Genomic DNA, 14,247 nt, shown 5'->3' with positions numbered 1-14,247 from the left:
AATCTTCAAATATACGCAGGATTACATCTTATGGCTACCAGACCTTTTGTCACTTATTACAATGTTGTGGGTCTGCATTGACTTCACTGCCTTTTATGACTGATAAGAACCTTTTCAGCCATCAGTGATATTAAACACTGTATATGGGTCCTCATTCGGAGATGATCGTAGCTATACCAAATTTAGCACAGCTACGATCATTCATACAATCATTCACACTGACATGCGGGGGGACGCCCAGCACAGGCCAAGTCCGCCCCGCATGTCAGTGCCGCTTTCCCCCCCGCAGAAGTGCAAAGGCATCGCACAGCGGCGATGTCTTTGCACTTCCAGAGTAGCTCCCGACCAGCGCAGCTCTTTGGCGTGCTGGCCAGGAGCTACTTGTCGCTCCCCGGCCCGCAGCGGCTGTGTATGACGTCACGCAGCTGCTGCAGGCCGCACCTGCGTTGGCCGGACCGCGGCCACGAAACGGCGGCCAAACGCAGCCGTTCCGTCCTCTCCCGCCCAGCGACTGCCTCTGCCCTGCTACGGCCTTCAGCCGTCTGGCATGCGCCGGCGCACTATGGCGCTGGCGCATGCGCAGTGGGAACCCGTTCGCTCGGCTACGATAAAAAGCACCGAGCGAATGGGTCAGAATGACCCTCATGATACACAGAATTTCTAAGTGCAATGATCTGTTTCTCAAAGCTCCAGTCAGTTATTGATGCTTGGCAGCCTAGGGGAGAATGACTGCTGTATATGCACATTATTAGCAGACACGTAGTAATTTCCATTCCTGAAGTTTGGCACAATATAAAGCCCCATTTAAAGTTTTTCATGTCTGAAATAAACTGTGCAGTGAATTAATCCATATGGAATGTGAATTAGCAGGTTGGCTTACTGTAGGGGGCTAACCAGTCATCTCCTAACTGTCATTTTATTTACAAACGGCTTGTAAAATGACAGTTTGAAGATGATTGGTTGTTACTTTATCCCTCTTTCTATCTCCTAGCTTTGATAAAGGCCCATACACACTAGACGAGAAAGTAAAAGATCTCGCTCAGAAGGGCCAATCTGAGCGAGCTCTTTTACAATCTCGTCTAGTGTGTATACTCAATGCCGTTAAATATGCGCGCTCCCGCGCATCGTTAACAACCCCCTACTTCGTCTGAACATGTACAGAGGAGGGAGGTCCTCGCAGCATGGGCGCTGTCCCCCCCCCTGCCATCGCTCCCTTCCCTGGTGGCATCGGCAAGTGTTTGCACTTGCTAATGCCGACACCCCGCCAGGTCCCAGCTGTTGCCAATATCGGCGTCGGTGGGGGTCATGTAGTGTGTATTGGGCCTTAAATCTCCCCCTATGAAATCAGTGGTCCTCAAGTCACAGAGGGGTAGATGTTTTAAGCCTGGAGAAGTGATAAAGTAAAAGATTATAACGCACCAGCCTTACTTGCTCCGTAACCTCTTCACATAGTTTGCATAATATATGGAAAAGTATACAATAAGCTAGAGGCATTGTTTTTTTGCTGTCTCTCTGACCAGTGCAATATCCATTTATTTCTAAATGGTGCCATGCAGCAAATACAAAACTAACTTTAATGAGTTATCGGGCCTAAATGTTCAGGGGCATGTTCAATTAAACCCCAAAAAACCTTTCCCCACGAAAAAGTATATACACTGCTCAAAAAAATAAAGGGAACACTAAAATAACACATCCTAGATCTGAATGAATGAAATATTCTTATTAAATACTTTGTTCTTTACATAGTTGAATGTGCTGACAACAAAATCACACAAAAATTATCAATGGAAATCAAAATTATTAACCCATGGAGGTCTGGATTTGGAGCCCCCCTTAAAATTAAAGTGGAAAAACACTACAGGCTGATCCAACTTTGATGTAATGTCCTTAAAACAAGTCAAAATGAGGCTCAGTAGTGTCTGTGGCCTCCTCGTGCCTGTATGACCTCCCTACAATGCCTGGGCATGCTCCTGATGAGGTGGCGGATGGTCTCCTGAGGGATCTCCTCCCAGACCTGGACTAAAGCATCCGCCAACTCCTGGACAGTCTGTGGTGCAACGTGGCATTAGTGGATGGAGCGAGACATGATATCCCAGATGTGCTCAATTGGATTCAGGTCTGGGGAACGGGCGGGCCAGTCCATAGCATCAATGCCTTCGTCTTGCAGGAACTGCTGACACATTCCAGCCACATGAGGTCTAGCATTGTCTTGCATTAGGAGGAACCCAGGTCCAACCGCACCAGCATATGGTCTCACAAGGGGTCTGAGGATCTCATCTCGGTACCTAATGGCAGTCAGGCTACCTCTGGCGAGCACACGGAGGGCTGTGCGGCCCCGCAAAGAAATGCCACCCCACACCATTACTGACCCACTGCCAAACCGGTCATGCTGGAGGATGTTGCAGGCATCAGAACGTTCTCCTTGGCATCTCCAGACTCTGTCACGTCTGTCACGTGCTCAGTGAGAACCTGCTTTCATCTGTGAATAGCACAGGGCGCCAGTGGCGAATTTGCCAATCTTGGTGTTCTCTGGCAAATGCCAAACGTCCTGCACGGTGTTGGGCTGTAAGCACAACCCCCACCTGTGGGCGTCGGGCCCTCATACCACCCTCATGGAGTCTGTTTCTGATCGTTTGAGTAGACACATGCACATTTGTGGCTTGCTGGAGGTCATTTTGCAGGGCTCTGGCAGTGCTCCTCCTGTTCCTCCTTGCACAAAGGTGGAGGTAGCGGTCCTGCTGCTGTGTTGTTGCCCTCCTACGGCCTCCTCCACGTCTCCTGATGTACTGGCCTGTCTCCTGGTAGCGCCTCCATGCTCTGAACACTACGCTGACAGACACAGCAAACCTTCTTGCCACAGCTCGCATTGATGTGCCATCCTGGATGAGCTGCACTACCTGAGCCACTTTTGTGGGTTGTAGGGAGGTCATACAGGCACGTGGAGGCCACACACACACTACTGAGCCTCATTTTGACTTGTTTTAAGGACATTACATCAAAGTTGGATCAGCCTGTAGTGTGTTTTTCCACTTTAATTTTGAGGGTGACTCCAAATCCAGACCTCCATGGGTTATTACATTTGATTTCCATTGATAATTTTTGTGTGATTATGTTGTCAGCACATTCAACTATGTAAAGAACAAAGTATTTAATAAGAATATTTAATTCATTCAGATCTAGGATGTTATTTTAGTGTTCCCTTTATTTTTTTGAGCAGTGTATATTATTTCTCTAACGTCCTAGTGGATGCTGGGGACTCCGTAAGGACCATGGGGATAGACGGGCTCCGCAGGAGACATGGGCACTTTAAGAAAGAATTTAGGTTCTGGTGTGCACTGGCTCCTCCCTCTATGCCCCTCCTCCAGACCTCAGTTTGATACTGTGCCCAGATGAGCTGGGTGCTTTTCAGTGAGCTCTCCTGAGTTTGCTGAGAGAAAGTATTTTGTTAGGTTTTTTATTTTCAGGGAGCTCTGCTGGCAACAGACTCCCTGCATCGTGGGACTGAGGGGAGAGAAGCAGCCCTACTCTCTGAAGCTAGGTCCTGCTTCTTAGGCTACTGGACACCATTAGCTCCAGAGGGATCGTACGCAGGATCTCACCCTCGCCGTCCGATCCCAGAGCCGCGCTGCCGTCCCCCTCGCAGAGCCGGAAGACAGAAGCCGGGTGAGTATGAGAAGCAAAGAAGACTTCACAGGCGGCAGAAGACTCCGTTCTTCACTGAGATAACGCACAGCACTGCAGCTGTGCACCATTGCTCCCACACACCTCACATACTCCGGTCACTGTAAGGGCGCAGGGGGGGGGGGCGCCCTGGGCAGCATTTGGGACCTCTTTTGGCAAAAGTTAAACATATATACAGCTGGGCACTGTATATACAGTATGTATGAGCCCCCGCCAAAAATGGCATATTTAAGTGGGACAGAAGCCCGCCGCAGAGGGGGCGGAGCTTCTTCCTCAGCACTCACCAGCGCCATTTTTTCTCCACAGCTCCGCTGAGAGGAAGCTCCCCAGGCTCTCCCCTGCAGATACACGGTAGAAGAGGGTAAAAATAGAGGGGGGGCACATAATTAGGCGCAAAAGCAATATATAAACAGCAGCTACTGGGTTAACATTAAGTTACTGTGTTATTCCTGGGTTTATAGCGCTTGGGTGTGTGCTGGCATACTCTCTCTCTGTCTCTCCTAAGGGCCTTGTGGGGGAGCTGTCTTCAAAAAGGGCATTCCCTGTGTGTGTGGTGTGTCGGTACGCTTGTGTCGACATGTCTGATGAGGAAGGCTATGTGGAAGCAGAGCGGGAGCAAATGAATGTGGTGTCTCCGCCGACGGCGCCGACACCTGATTGGATGGATATGTGGAAGGTTTTAAATGATAATGTTAATTCCTTGCATAAAAGGTTAGAAAAAGCTGAAGCCTCAGGACAGTCAGGGTCCCAACCCGTGCCTGTTCCTATGTCGCAGAGGCCGTCAGGGTCTCAGAAGCGCCCACTATCCCAAATTGTTGACACAGATACCGACATGGATTCTGACTCCAGTGTCGATTACGATGATGCAAAGTTACAGCCAAAATTGGCTAAATCCATCCGTTATATGATTATAGCAATTTAAGGATGTGTTGCACATCACAGAGGAAATCCCAGTCCCTGACAAGAGGGTACATATGTATGGGGAAAAGAAGCCGGAGGTAACCTTTCCCCCCTCACACGAGCTAAATGAGTTATGTGAAAAGGCTTGGGAATCTCCAGATAAAAAACTGCAGATTTCCAAAAGGATTCTTATGGCATATCTTTTCCCGCCAACGGACAGGTTACGCTGGGAATCCTCCCCTAAGGTGGACAAAGCTTTAACACGCTTATCCAAGAAGGTAGCCCTGCCGTCGCAAGATACGGCTACCCTCAAAGATGCTGCGGATCGCAAACAGGAGGTTAACTTGAAGTCCATTTATACACATTCAGGTTCCTTACTGAGGCCGGCGATCGCGTCGGCCTGGGTGTGTAGTGCTGTAGCAGCATGGACGGATACCGTGTCTGAGGAAATTGATACCTTAGACAAGGATACTATATTGCTGACCTTGGGGCATATTAAAGACGCTGTCCTATATATGAGAGATGCTCAAAGAGACATTAGTCTACTGGGTTCTAGAATAAATGCTATGTCAATTTCTGCCAGAAGGGTCCTGTGGACTCGGCAATGGACAGGTGATGCCGACTCAAAAAGGCATATGGAAGTTTTACCTTACAAGGGTGAGTAATTGTTTGGGGAGGGTCTCTCGGACCTGGTCTCCACAGCTACTGCTGGAAAGTAAATTTTTTTGCCATATGTTTCCTCACAGCCTAAGAGAGCACCGTATTATCAAATGCAGTCCTTTCGATCACAGAAAAACAAGAAAGTCCGAGGTGCATCCTTTCTTGCCAGAGGCAGGGGCAGAGGAAAGAAGCTGCACAACACAGCTAGTTCCCAGGAACAGAAGTCCTCCCCGGCCTCTACAAAATCCACCGCATGACGCTGGGGCTCCACAGGCGGAGCTAGGCCCGGTGGGGGCACGTCTTCGAAATTTCAGCCACAGGTGGGTTCACTCCCAGTTGGATCCCTGGGCAATAGATACTGTGTCTCAGGGATACAAGCTGGAATTCGAGGAGATGCCCCCTCACCGATACCTCAAATCGGCCCTGCCAGCTTCCCCCCACGAGAGGGAAATAGTGTTAACTGCAATTCACAAATTGTATCTTCAACAGGTGGTGGTCAAGGTTCCCCTCCTTCAACAAGGAAGGGGTTATTATTCGACCATGTTTGTAGTCCCGAAACAGGACGGTTCGGTCAGACCCATATTGAATTTAAAATCCCTGAACATGTACCTGAAAAGGTTCAAGTTCAAGATGGAATCGCTGAGAGCGGTCATCGCAAGCCTGGAAGGGGGGGATTTTATGGTGTCTCTGGACATAAAGGATGCATACCTTAATGTCCCCATTTATCCACCTCATCAGGCGTACCTCAGATTTGTGGTACAGGATTGTCATTACCAATTTCAGACGTTGCCGTTTGGTCTCTCCACGGCACTGAGAATATTTACCAAGGTAATGGCGGGAATGATGGTACTCCTGCGGAAGCAATGAGTCACAATTATCCCATACTTGGACGATCTCCTCATAAAAGCGAGATCAAGAGAGCAGTTGCTGATCAGCGTAGCACTTTCTCTGGAAGTGTTACGGCAACACGGCTGGATTCTAAATATTCCAAAGTCGCAGTTGGTTCCTACGACTCGTCTGCCTTTCCTGGGCATGATTCTAGACACAGACCAGAAAAGGGTTTATCTCCCGATGGAGAAAGCTCAGGAACTCATGACACTGGTCAGGAACCTATTAAAACCAAAACAGGTGTCAGTGCATCACTGCACTCATGTCCTGGGAAAGATGGTGGCATTATACGAGGCCATTCCCTTCGGCAGGTTCCATGCGAGGACTTTTCAATGGGACTTACTGGACAAGTGGTCCAGATCACATCTTCAGATGCATCGGTTAATCACCCTATCCCCCAGGGCCAGGGTGTTGCTCCTGTGGTGGCTGCAAAGCGCTCACCTTTTCGAGGGCCGCAGATTCGGCATTCAGGACTGGGTCCTGGTGACCACGGACGCAAGCCTCCGAGGTTGGGGTGCAGTCACACAGGGAAGAAATTTCCAAGGTCTGTGGTCAAGTCAAGAGACTTGCCTTCACATCAACATCCTGGAACTAAGGGCCATATACAACGCCCTACGTCAAGCGGAGACCCTGCTTCGCGACCAACCGGTTCTGATTCAGTCAGACAACATCACCGCAGTGGCTCATGTAAACCGCCAGGGCGGCACAAGGAGCAGAGTGGCGATGGCGGAAGCCACCAGAATTCTTCGCTGGGCGGAGAATCACGTAAGCGCACTGTCAGCAGTGTTCATCCCGGGAGTGGACAACTGGGAAGCAGACTTCCTCAGCAGACACGACCTACACCCGGGAGAGTGAGGACTCAATCACGAAGTCTTCGCACAGATTACAAGTCAGTGGGAACTGCCACAGGTGGACATGATGGCATCCCGCCTCAACAAAAAGCTACAGAGGTATTGCGCCAGGTCAAGAGACCCTCGGGCGATAGCTGTAGACGCCCTGGTGACACCGGGGGTGTTCCAGTCGGTCTATGTATTGCCTCCTCCAAGGTGCTGAGGATAATAAGAAAAAGAGGAGTTAGAACAATACTCATTGTTCCAGATTGGCCACGAAGGACTTGGTATCCAGATCTGCAAGAAATGCTCACAGAGGACCCGTGGCCTCTTCCTCTAAGACAGGACTTGTTGCAACAGGGGCCCTGTCTGTTCCAAGACTTACCGCGGCTGCGTTTGACGGCATGGCGGTTGAACACCGGATCCTAGCAGAGGAAAGGCATTCCGTATGAGGTCATTCCTACGCTGATAAAGGCTAGGAAGGACGTGACAGCTCAACATTATCACCGTATATGGCGAAAATATGTTGCTTGGTGTGAGGCCAGGAATGCTCCTACGGAGGATTTCCAGCTGGGCCGTTTCCTTCACTTCCTACAGTCCGGAGTGAATTTGGGCCTAAAATTGGGTTCCATTAAGGTCCAGATTTCGTCCCTATCCATTTTCTTTCAAAAGGAGTTGGCTTCTCTACCTGAAGTTAAGACGTTTGTAAAGGGAGTGCTGCATATTCAGCCTCCTTTTGTGCCTCCAGTGGCACCTTGGGATCTTAACGTGGTGTTAAGTTTCCTGAAATCCCACTGGTTTGAACTACTTAAAACGGTGGAGTTGAAATATCTCACGTGGACGGTGGTCATGCTATTGGCCTTGGCTTCGGCTAGGCGTGTGTCAGAGTTGGCGGCTTTGTCACATAAAAGCCCCTATCTAGTTTTCCATGCGGATAGAGCAGAATTGCGGACCCTTCCACAATTTCTGCCGAAAGTGGTTTCATCCTTTCATATAAACCAACCTGTTGTGGTGCCTGTGGCTACTACTTACTTGGAGGATTCCGAGTTACTTGATGTGGTCAGGGCTTTGAAGGTTTATGTAGCCAGAACGGCTAGGGTCAGGAAAACAGAGTCTTTGTTTATCCTGTATGCTTCCAACAAGCTTGATACTCCTGCTTCAAAGCAAACTATTGCTCGCTGGATCTGTAACACGATTCAGCAGGCTCATTCTGCGGCTGGATTGCCGCTGCCAAAATCAGTTAAGGCCCATTCCACTAGGAAGGTGGGCTCTTCTTGGGCGGCTGCCTGAGGGGTCTCGGCATTACAGCTTTGCCGAGCGGCTACTTGGTAAGGTTCAAACACTTTTTTGCAAAGTTCTACAAGTTTGTTACCCTGGCTGAGGAGGACCTTGTGTTTGCTCAATCGGTGCTGCAGAGTCATCCGCACTCTCCCGCCCGTTTGGGAGCTTTGGTATAATCCCCATGGTCCTTACGGAGTCCCCAGCATCCACTAGGACGTTAGAGAAAATAAGATTTTACTTACCGGTAAATCTATTTCTCGTAGTCCGTAGTGGATGCTGGGCGCCCGTCCCAAGTGCGGAATTCTTCTGCAAGACTTGTATATAGTTATTGCTTCAATAAGAGTTATGTTATGGTTGCATCAGGGTTGACCTGATGCTCTGTTGTTTATTATACTGTTAACTGGTTGTTTTCACTTGTTATACGGTGTGATTGGTGTGGCTAGTATGAATGTTGCCCTGGATTAACCAAAATCCTTTCCTTGTACTGTCAGCTCTTCTGGGCACAGTTTCTCTAACTGAGGTCTGGAGGAGGGGCATAGAGGGAGGAGCCAGTGCACACCAGAACCTAAATTCTTTCTTAAAGTGCCCATGTCTCCTGCGGAGCCCGTCTATCCCCATGGTCCTTACGGAGTCCCCAGCATCCACTACGGACTACGAGAAATAGATTTACCGGTAAGTAAAATCTTATTTTTTTAAGTGAGACCGAGATGGTGAAACCTTTGCTTTCTGGTGTGTGTGTGTGTGTGTCTCTCTCTCTGTCTCTGTGTGTCTCTCTGTCTCTCTCACTGTCTGTCTCTGTGTCTCTCTCTCTCTCTCTCTCTCTCTCATTTTTTTATTGTCTAAATCAATTATACCAAAAGTTCAGTGATCATTTGTCCCTTATATATCCCTATATCACAACAATTCCTAGTTTTGTTTTTTAAGGACATAACGTTGTATTTGTTTGTTTTATGTGAATGATGTTCATAAGGCTGGGGGTAGGTAGGCAAGTTCTAGTGCATCAGTTAGAGCAAGGAATATATCTCTTAAGGTAATTATGTTGATGAGATTAACAGGATACTCAGGGCACGTTTTGCTTAATTGATACAGATTTTGAGGTCCTACTTTTCCTCACTTTTTTTTTTGTTTTGTTTTTTTAAACCTTCAAAAACTTAATTTCATGCTTTGGCTTTAAGATATTACTAGGTTTGACATAACTTTGCTTTCTTTTCAAAGGTCCAGCAACCATGCCAGTCCAACGCACGAAAATCGTGATGGGTAACACCCAAACCCTAAAGTCTCCAGTTGGGATTGTTCGAATTCTGGCGGTCATCTTTTCCTGTGTCACGTTCAGCTTGATTGTGCACAGAGGAGCTTGGTATGGTGGAGCCGGCGACCTGTGCATGTTCTCTTGGTGCTTCTGTTTCGCAGTCACTATAATTATCCTTGTGGTGGAATTTGCAGGAGTGCAAAACCGGATGCCAGTGTCTTGGAAAAATTTTCCCATCACCTTTGCTATGTTCGCTGTGCTGATGTGCCTCTCTGCCACCGTTCTGTACCCACTGTTCCACTTGGAAGACGGAAGCTACGGTAACACGCGCACTTACCAGATCGTGGCTATTGTGTTTTCCTGCCTCACCACCGTGGCATATATAATTGAAGTGTCTTTAACCAGAGCCCAACCTGGAGAAGTTACTGGATACATGGCTACTGTTCCTGGACTTCTAAAAGTTATAGAAAGCTTCATTGCCTGCGTCATTTTCGTGTTCATTTCAGATCCCCCTCAGTACGAGAAACATGATGCGCTTAAATGGTGCTTGTCTGTTTACTGTATTTGTTTTATCCTGTCTGTTTTGGTGATTATTTTATGTGTCGGGGAATGCACTAGTTGGTTGCCCTGCACTTTTGAGAAGTTTCTCAGTGCTTATGTCCTCCTTTCTGTCCTCTTTTATGCTTCCGCCTTGATCATCTGGCCAATCTTCCAATTTGACTCGAAGTACGGGGGAAACAAACAACGTCCAGGTGCCTGCAACAATCATTCAGCGCTACGTAGATTGTGTGATTGGGATAAATTAGTAGCCATTGCTGTTCTGACAGCTGCCAATCTTATAGCTTACATTATAGATCTTGTTTATTCAGCAAGGCTTATTTTCGTCAGTGTATACTGATACTGTAGCTTAGGATTTGAATCCAACCATTTTCTGCTTCTTATTTGACCAAAACAGTTGATTTCACTAGTCTGAGAACATTTCCAGTTAAAAGTTCTATGCATATTTATTCACATAACATTACATGCCATTTCTGGACTGTGCCCAGCTGTTACAAAGTTTTTATCCAGAACCAATGGCATCCTGCACTGGTAACTAGAGAAAAGGTGCTGTAGTCCGTACCGCCCAGCAGGGAGAGTTGTTTTCAATTCTTAAACATTTAGAAAAGTTACAGTTTCTAAATCAGGTTTCTGTGCGTTCTAACATCTTGTTTGCTCCGTTACCATTGCAACAATTTTATAAATGTCTCCAAATTGCTTTAGTCATGGACCGATGAAATTAGACCATTGCTTTTAATGTTACGTAGATTTTTCCAAATCTGGCGCTCGGGGACTGCTGTCCGTTCAGGTTTTCAGGACATCTTGGTTGATGCAGCAGTAAAAACACCAAGCAAATGTCAAAATTTGCATTCAAAAAAGAAATAATAACAATTAAAAAAAAAGTGTGTATATGTATAAATATAAATATATATATATATATATGTATAAATATAAATATATATATATATATATATATATATATATATATATATATATATAATCTCCATCCCATACAATTAAGTAATGTGTGCTGCTGGAAAGTTGTGATTGCACCTGATATGCGGCAGAACCATTGTGTTTGGTAATTCCCCTTCCTCCCACAATGGAATAAGAACTTCTTCCAAATGTCATTAGTTCTGGGAAGATCCCTAAACTAATATACATGTGTTTGTTGTTGCTAATTATTTTCTACAAAGTGACTTGTATTATAGGTTTATTTGTCCTTTTAATTGTTACCGCAAACATGAAATGCACATAATATAATGCTATTTATTATGTGATGTTTGTATTTGAAATATTACCAAGATATGTAAAAAAGTAAAGATTATTACATGGAATTGGGAACTAAGCGTTAGGTTAAACTTAGTAAAGGACGGACAAATGTTTCAGATGTTTTCTTTTTAAGCTGTCATGTACACTTCTATATCCACATTTAAATCACACACAAGAGTTGAGGTAGTATGCTAATAATTATTGATAAGAACATATAAGGTGAGATGTAACAGCGTCCAAGATTGCCGGAGGTGCGGGATGCTGACCGATCTTGTGTGTGTTTCATTTTTTTTTTTTTTTAAAGCGGCAGTCATTTACAAGGCAAAACCATGTCTTGCAAATGACTGCCGCTTTAAAAAAAAAACGTCTGAGATGGGCTGGCATCCCGCACCTCTGGCAATCTCGGATGTGGTTACATATCACCTACAGAGTTGCTTTCCCTTACCATAGCCCACTTTTAGGTGCGTCTATATATCCAGTTCTTTCCTACTTATGGTGCATTTCTCCAACCTCACAGCTTTCAATACTAACCGCATGTATTGGTCTCATTATTCCTGTTGGAACAGGGCAAAACACCAACCGAAAATAAGTGATAACCTATAGTATGAGTGTGGTAGAAAATGGACCACTTTAAGAAACTATGTATGTGGTCCTTTTCCACGTGCCCTATTTTTCTTCTTATAGAGATCAATGCACTTTATATGCTGAAACCTGAGCATATATTCCTGAGCTCTTCCTTAAAGCGGAGAGAGACATAGCTTTATGTGCCCAGACTTTACCCCCTACTATGATAGAACACAATTTACTTGCCTTTATTATTGTCCTTTATTTATATGGTGCCACAAGGGTTCTGCGGCACCTAACAAAGTACATAAACGAGCAAAACAAGAAAGCCGCGACTTACAGTGCAAAACATTGTATCACATGGTACATAAACATTGCTGCATCAGCGGTCATAACACTCAAATAAGCAGCAATGTGGCAGAAACCAAGGGTTAGGTGCCGCTGTAGGAATCCTTTTTAAGCATAATTTCTTTTCTTTGATATTCCACATTTCCTCTCTGAAATGCGAGCCATTGAATTGGCCATTATCTCTACTTTTATTCGATATGCTTTGCCCCTGCGATTGAAAAGCATTTGGTGTAACTGGTGCCGTTGTAGGGAGTTTGGAGCAGTGATGTGCGGTCAGGGTAGGCAGAGCCTCACCAGAGTTTTTGACTATAAAAATGATTAAAATAATACAACGTAGATATTTAGGACTTAAAATTATAATCTTTGTATTATTCAAATTCTTTTTATTTTATTTTTTAGTCAAAACTCACAAAATTTACAGTTTTATAGAATGCCCAGAAGCACATAAGGGAAGAGAGCCCTTCTCGTTAGAGCTCACATTCTGAAGAGGAGGGCAGACAGACGTGTTCCTTGCCATATGCAGGTATAGAAGAGGCATTGATAACCCATATCATCTAGTACTGATCTACAGTACCTTACAGTCCCTTTTCCTGTAGACTTAAGCTTCACAAGGAAGTTCGATGTCCTGGAATTGAGCGTGCTGTTCTGACCAAATTTACATAAGTCCAGAACAGTACATGTTGGTTTTGTTTTTTTCTTTGTTTTTCTTTTATAGCTTGTGCTTATTTGCCATTTTTAAGCAAAATTTCCTTTGATCTTCCATACATCCTCTCTGATGTAAAAATAAACAAAAAATAAGAAAATGCTGTTCAATGCAATCCGTCCTCTTTAAGATTCTTTTTGATTTCTATGATTTCGCAAAGCCTTAACCCCTTTCCTTCAGATAAGAGTGGCCTTTTTTTCTCCAATGTTTTTTTCCCTACAAAATGAGTCCTTTTTTATTTTATTTTATTTTCATGGCTTTATCTTCCTCTTGACATTTGCATATTCTCGTCTATGCAGCCTTTCAGCTTCCAAGGACTCAAAAGTAGTCTGTTTCCATTATGTCCTTCAGGCTTTGCACCCCCTGTCTTCATGTGCTTCTCTGCCTTCTGAAGGCATTACACTGCGCCCAAATCTCAGTGATATTTTTGCTTTATATCATACACACACTTTCTTTTGTGTACTTTTATTTAACTCTTTTGGGAAACTACCATATAGCTATGCATCTGTTTTTTTCCAGGTCACTTGGCAGTTGAATATTTACGTATTTAGCCATTTTTCTATTTGCACATCCAGATTTTGTATTGTTCACTTTTGTAGTGCCCTCATTCAAACGTAAAATTAGCTCTGTGCTACACATACAACAAAGTTATTTTGTTTTGCACGAACTGTATCATTAGTATACTCTGTGCTTTTTGTACCAAAGTGCCTTCAAAAACAGTATTGTAAACTTATATAAATGTATGCTTTTTTATTTTTACAAGTATTATTTTTTGTTCTCTTCCTGTGCTTTTTAGAAAAGATAAATAAATACATTGGTGTATACTACTTGAGGTTGTCTTCTTAATTGCATGATACTTTTATATTTACCTGCATTATATTTACAGCATTTAATCACCATAATAATTTCTAGAGGTGAGCAAGTACGGTTTCCTAGAATTCTGGGTAGATCAGAGTCCCAGCACAGATCCAAAATGAGGAAAAACAATGTTCCTGGCATCGGATCTCTCATGTTTTGGGTTGAATAAGTGTCCCTCCCTTGTAATTCAGTTGCCTTTTCATACAGGACGCGGAGGGAGAGGGTGTGGGACTGATCTCTGTGAGGGTGGTATTCATGTGACCGGCGGTCTGCTGACCGACAGTCACATGACCTCCTCCATCGTCCCGAAGGCTCGCTATCCCGATGGTCGGCATGCCGACCAACTGGGACTATTTCCACTCGTGGGTGTCCACGACACCCATAGAGTGGGAATAGAACCCATGGCGACCGCAGGTCGCCACCGAGCCCGCAGCGTGGCGAGCGCAGCGAGCCCGCAAGGGGCTTGCTGCACTCGC

At 45.4% G+C, this 14,247-nt stretch overlaps 1 protein-coding gene across 1 annotated transcript in view; it reads left to right on the top strand.

The window, feature by feature from the left end:
• The window catches only part of MYADM (myeloid associated differentiation marker), a 36,804-nt gene extending 23,064 nt beyond the window's left edge, over nucleotides 1–13,740 (top strand). The window contains exon 2 of the mRNA XM_063942768.1: nucleotides 9,456–13,740. Within this exon, the coding sequence (XP_063798838.1) occupies nucleotides 9,467–10,387 (921 nt within the window). The 5' untranslated portion in view covers nucleotides 9,456–9,466 and the 3' untranslated portion in view covers nucleotides 10,388–13,740. The remainder of the gene's footprint in view (nucleotides 1–9,455) is intronic.
• The last annotated feature ends 507 nt before the right edge of the window (nucleotides 13,741–14,247 follow it).

The sequence above is a fragment of the Pseudophryne corroboree genome, chromosome 10 (assembly GCF_028390025.1).
Source record: "Pseudophryne corroboree isolate aPseCor3 chromosome 10, aPseCor3.hap2, whole genome shotgun sequence".
Lineage (NCBI taxonomy): Eukaryota > Metazoa > Chordata > Amphibia > Anura > Myobatrachidae > Pseudophryne > Pseudophryne corroboree.
The sequence above is the reverse complement of the archived record's forward strand: the minus strand, read 5'-3'. Positions and strand labels throughout refer to the sequence as shown.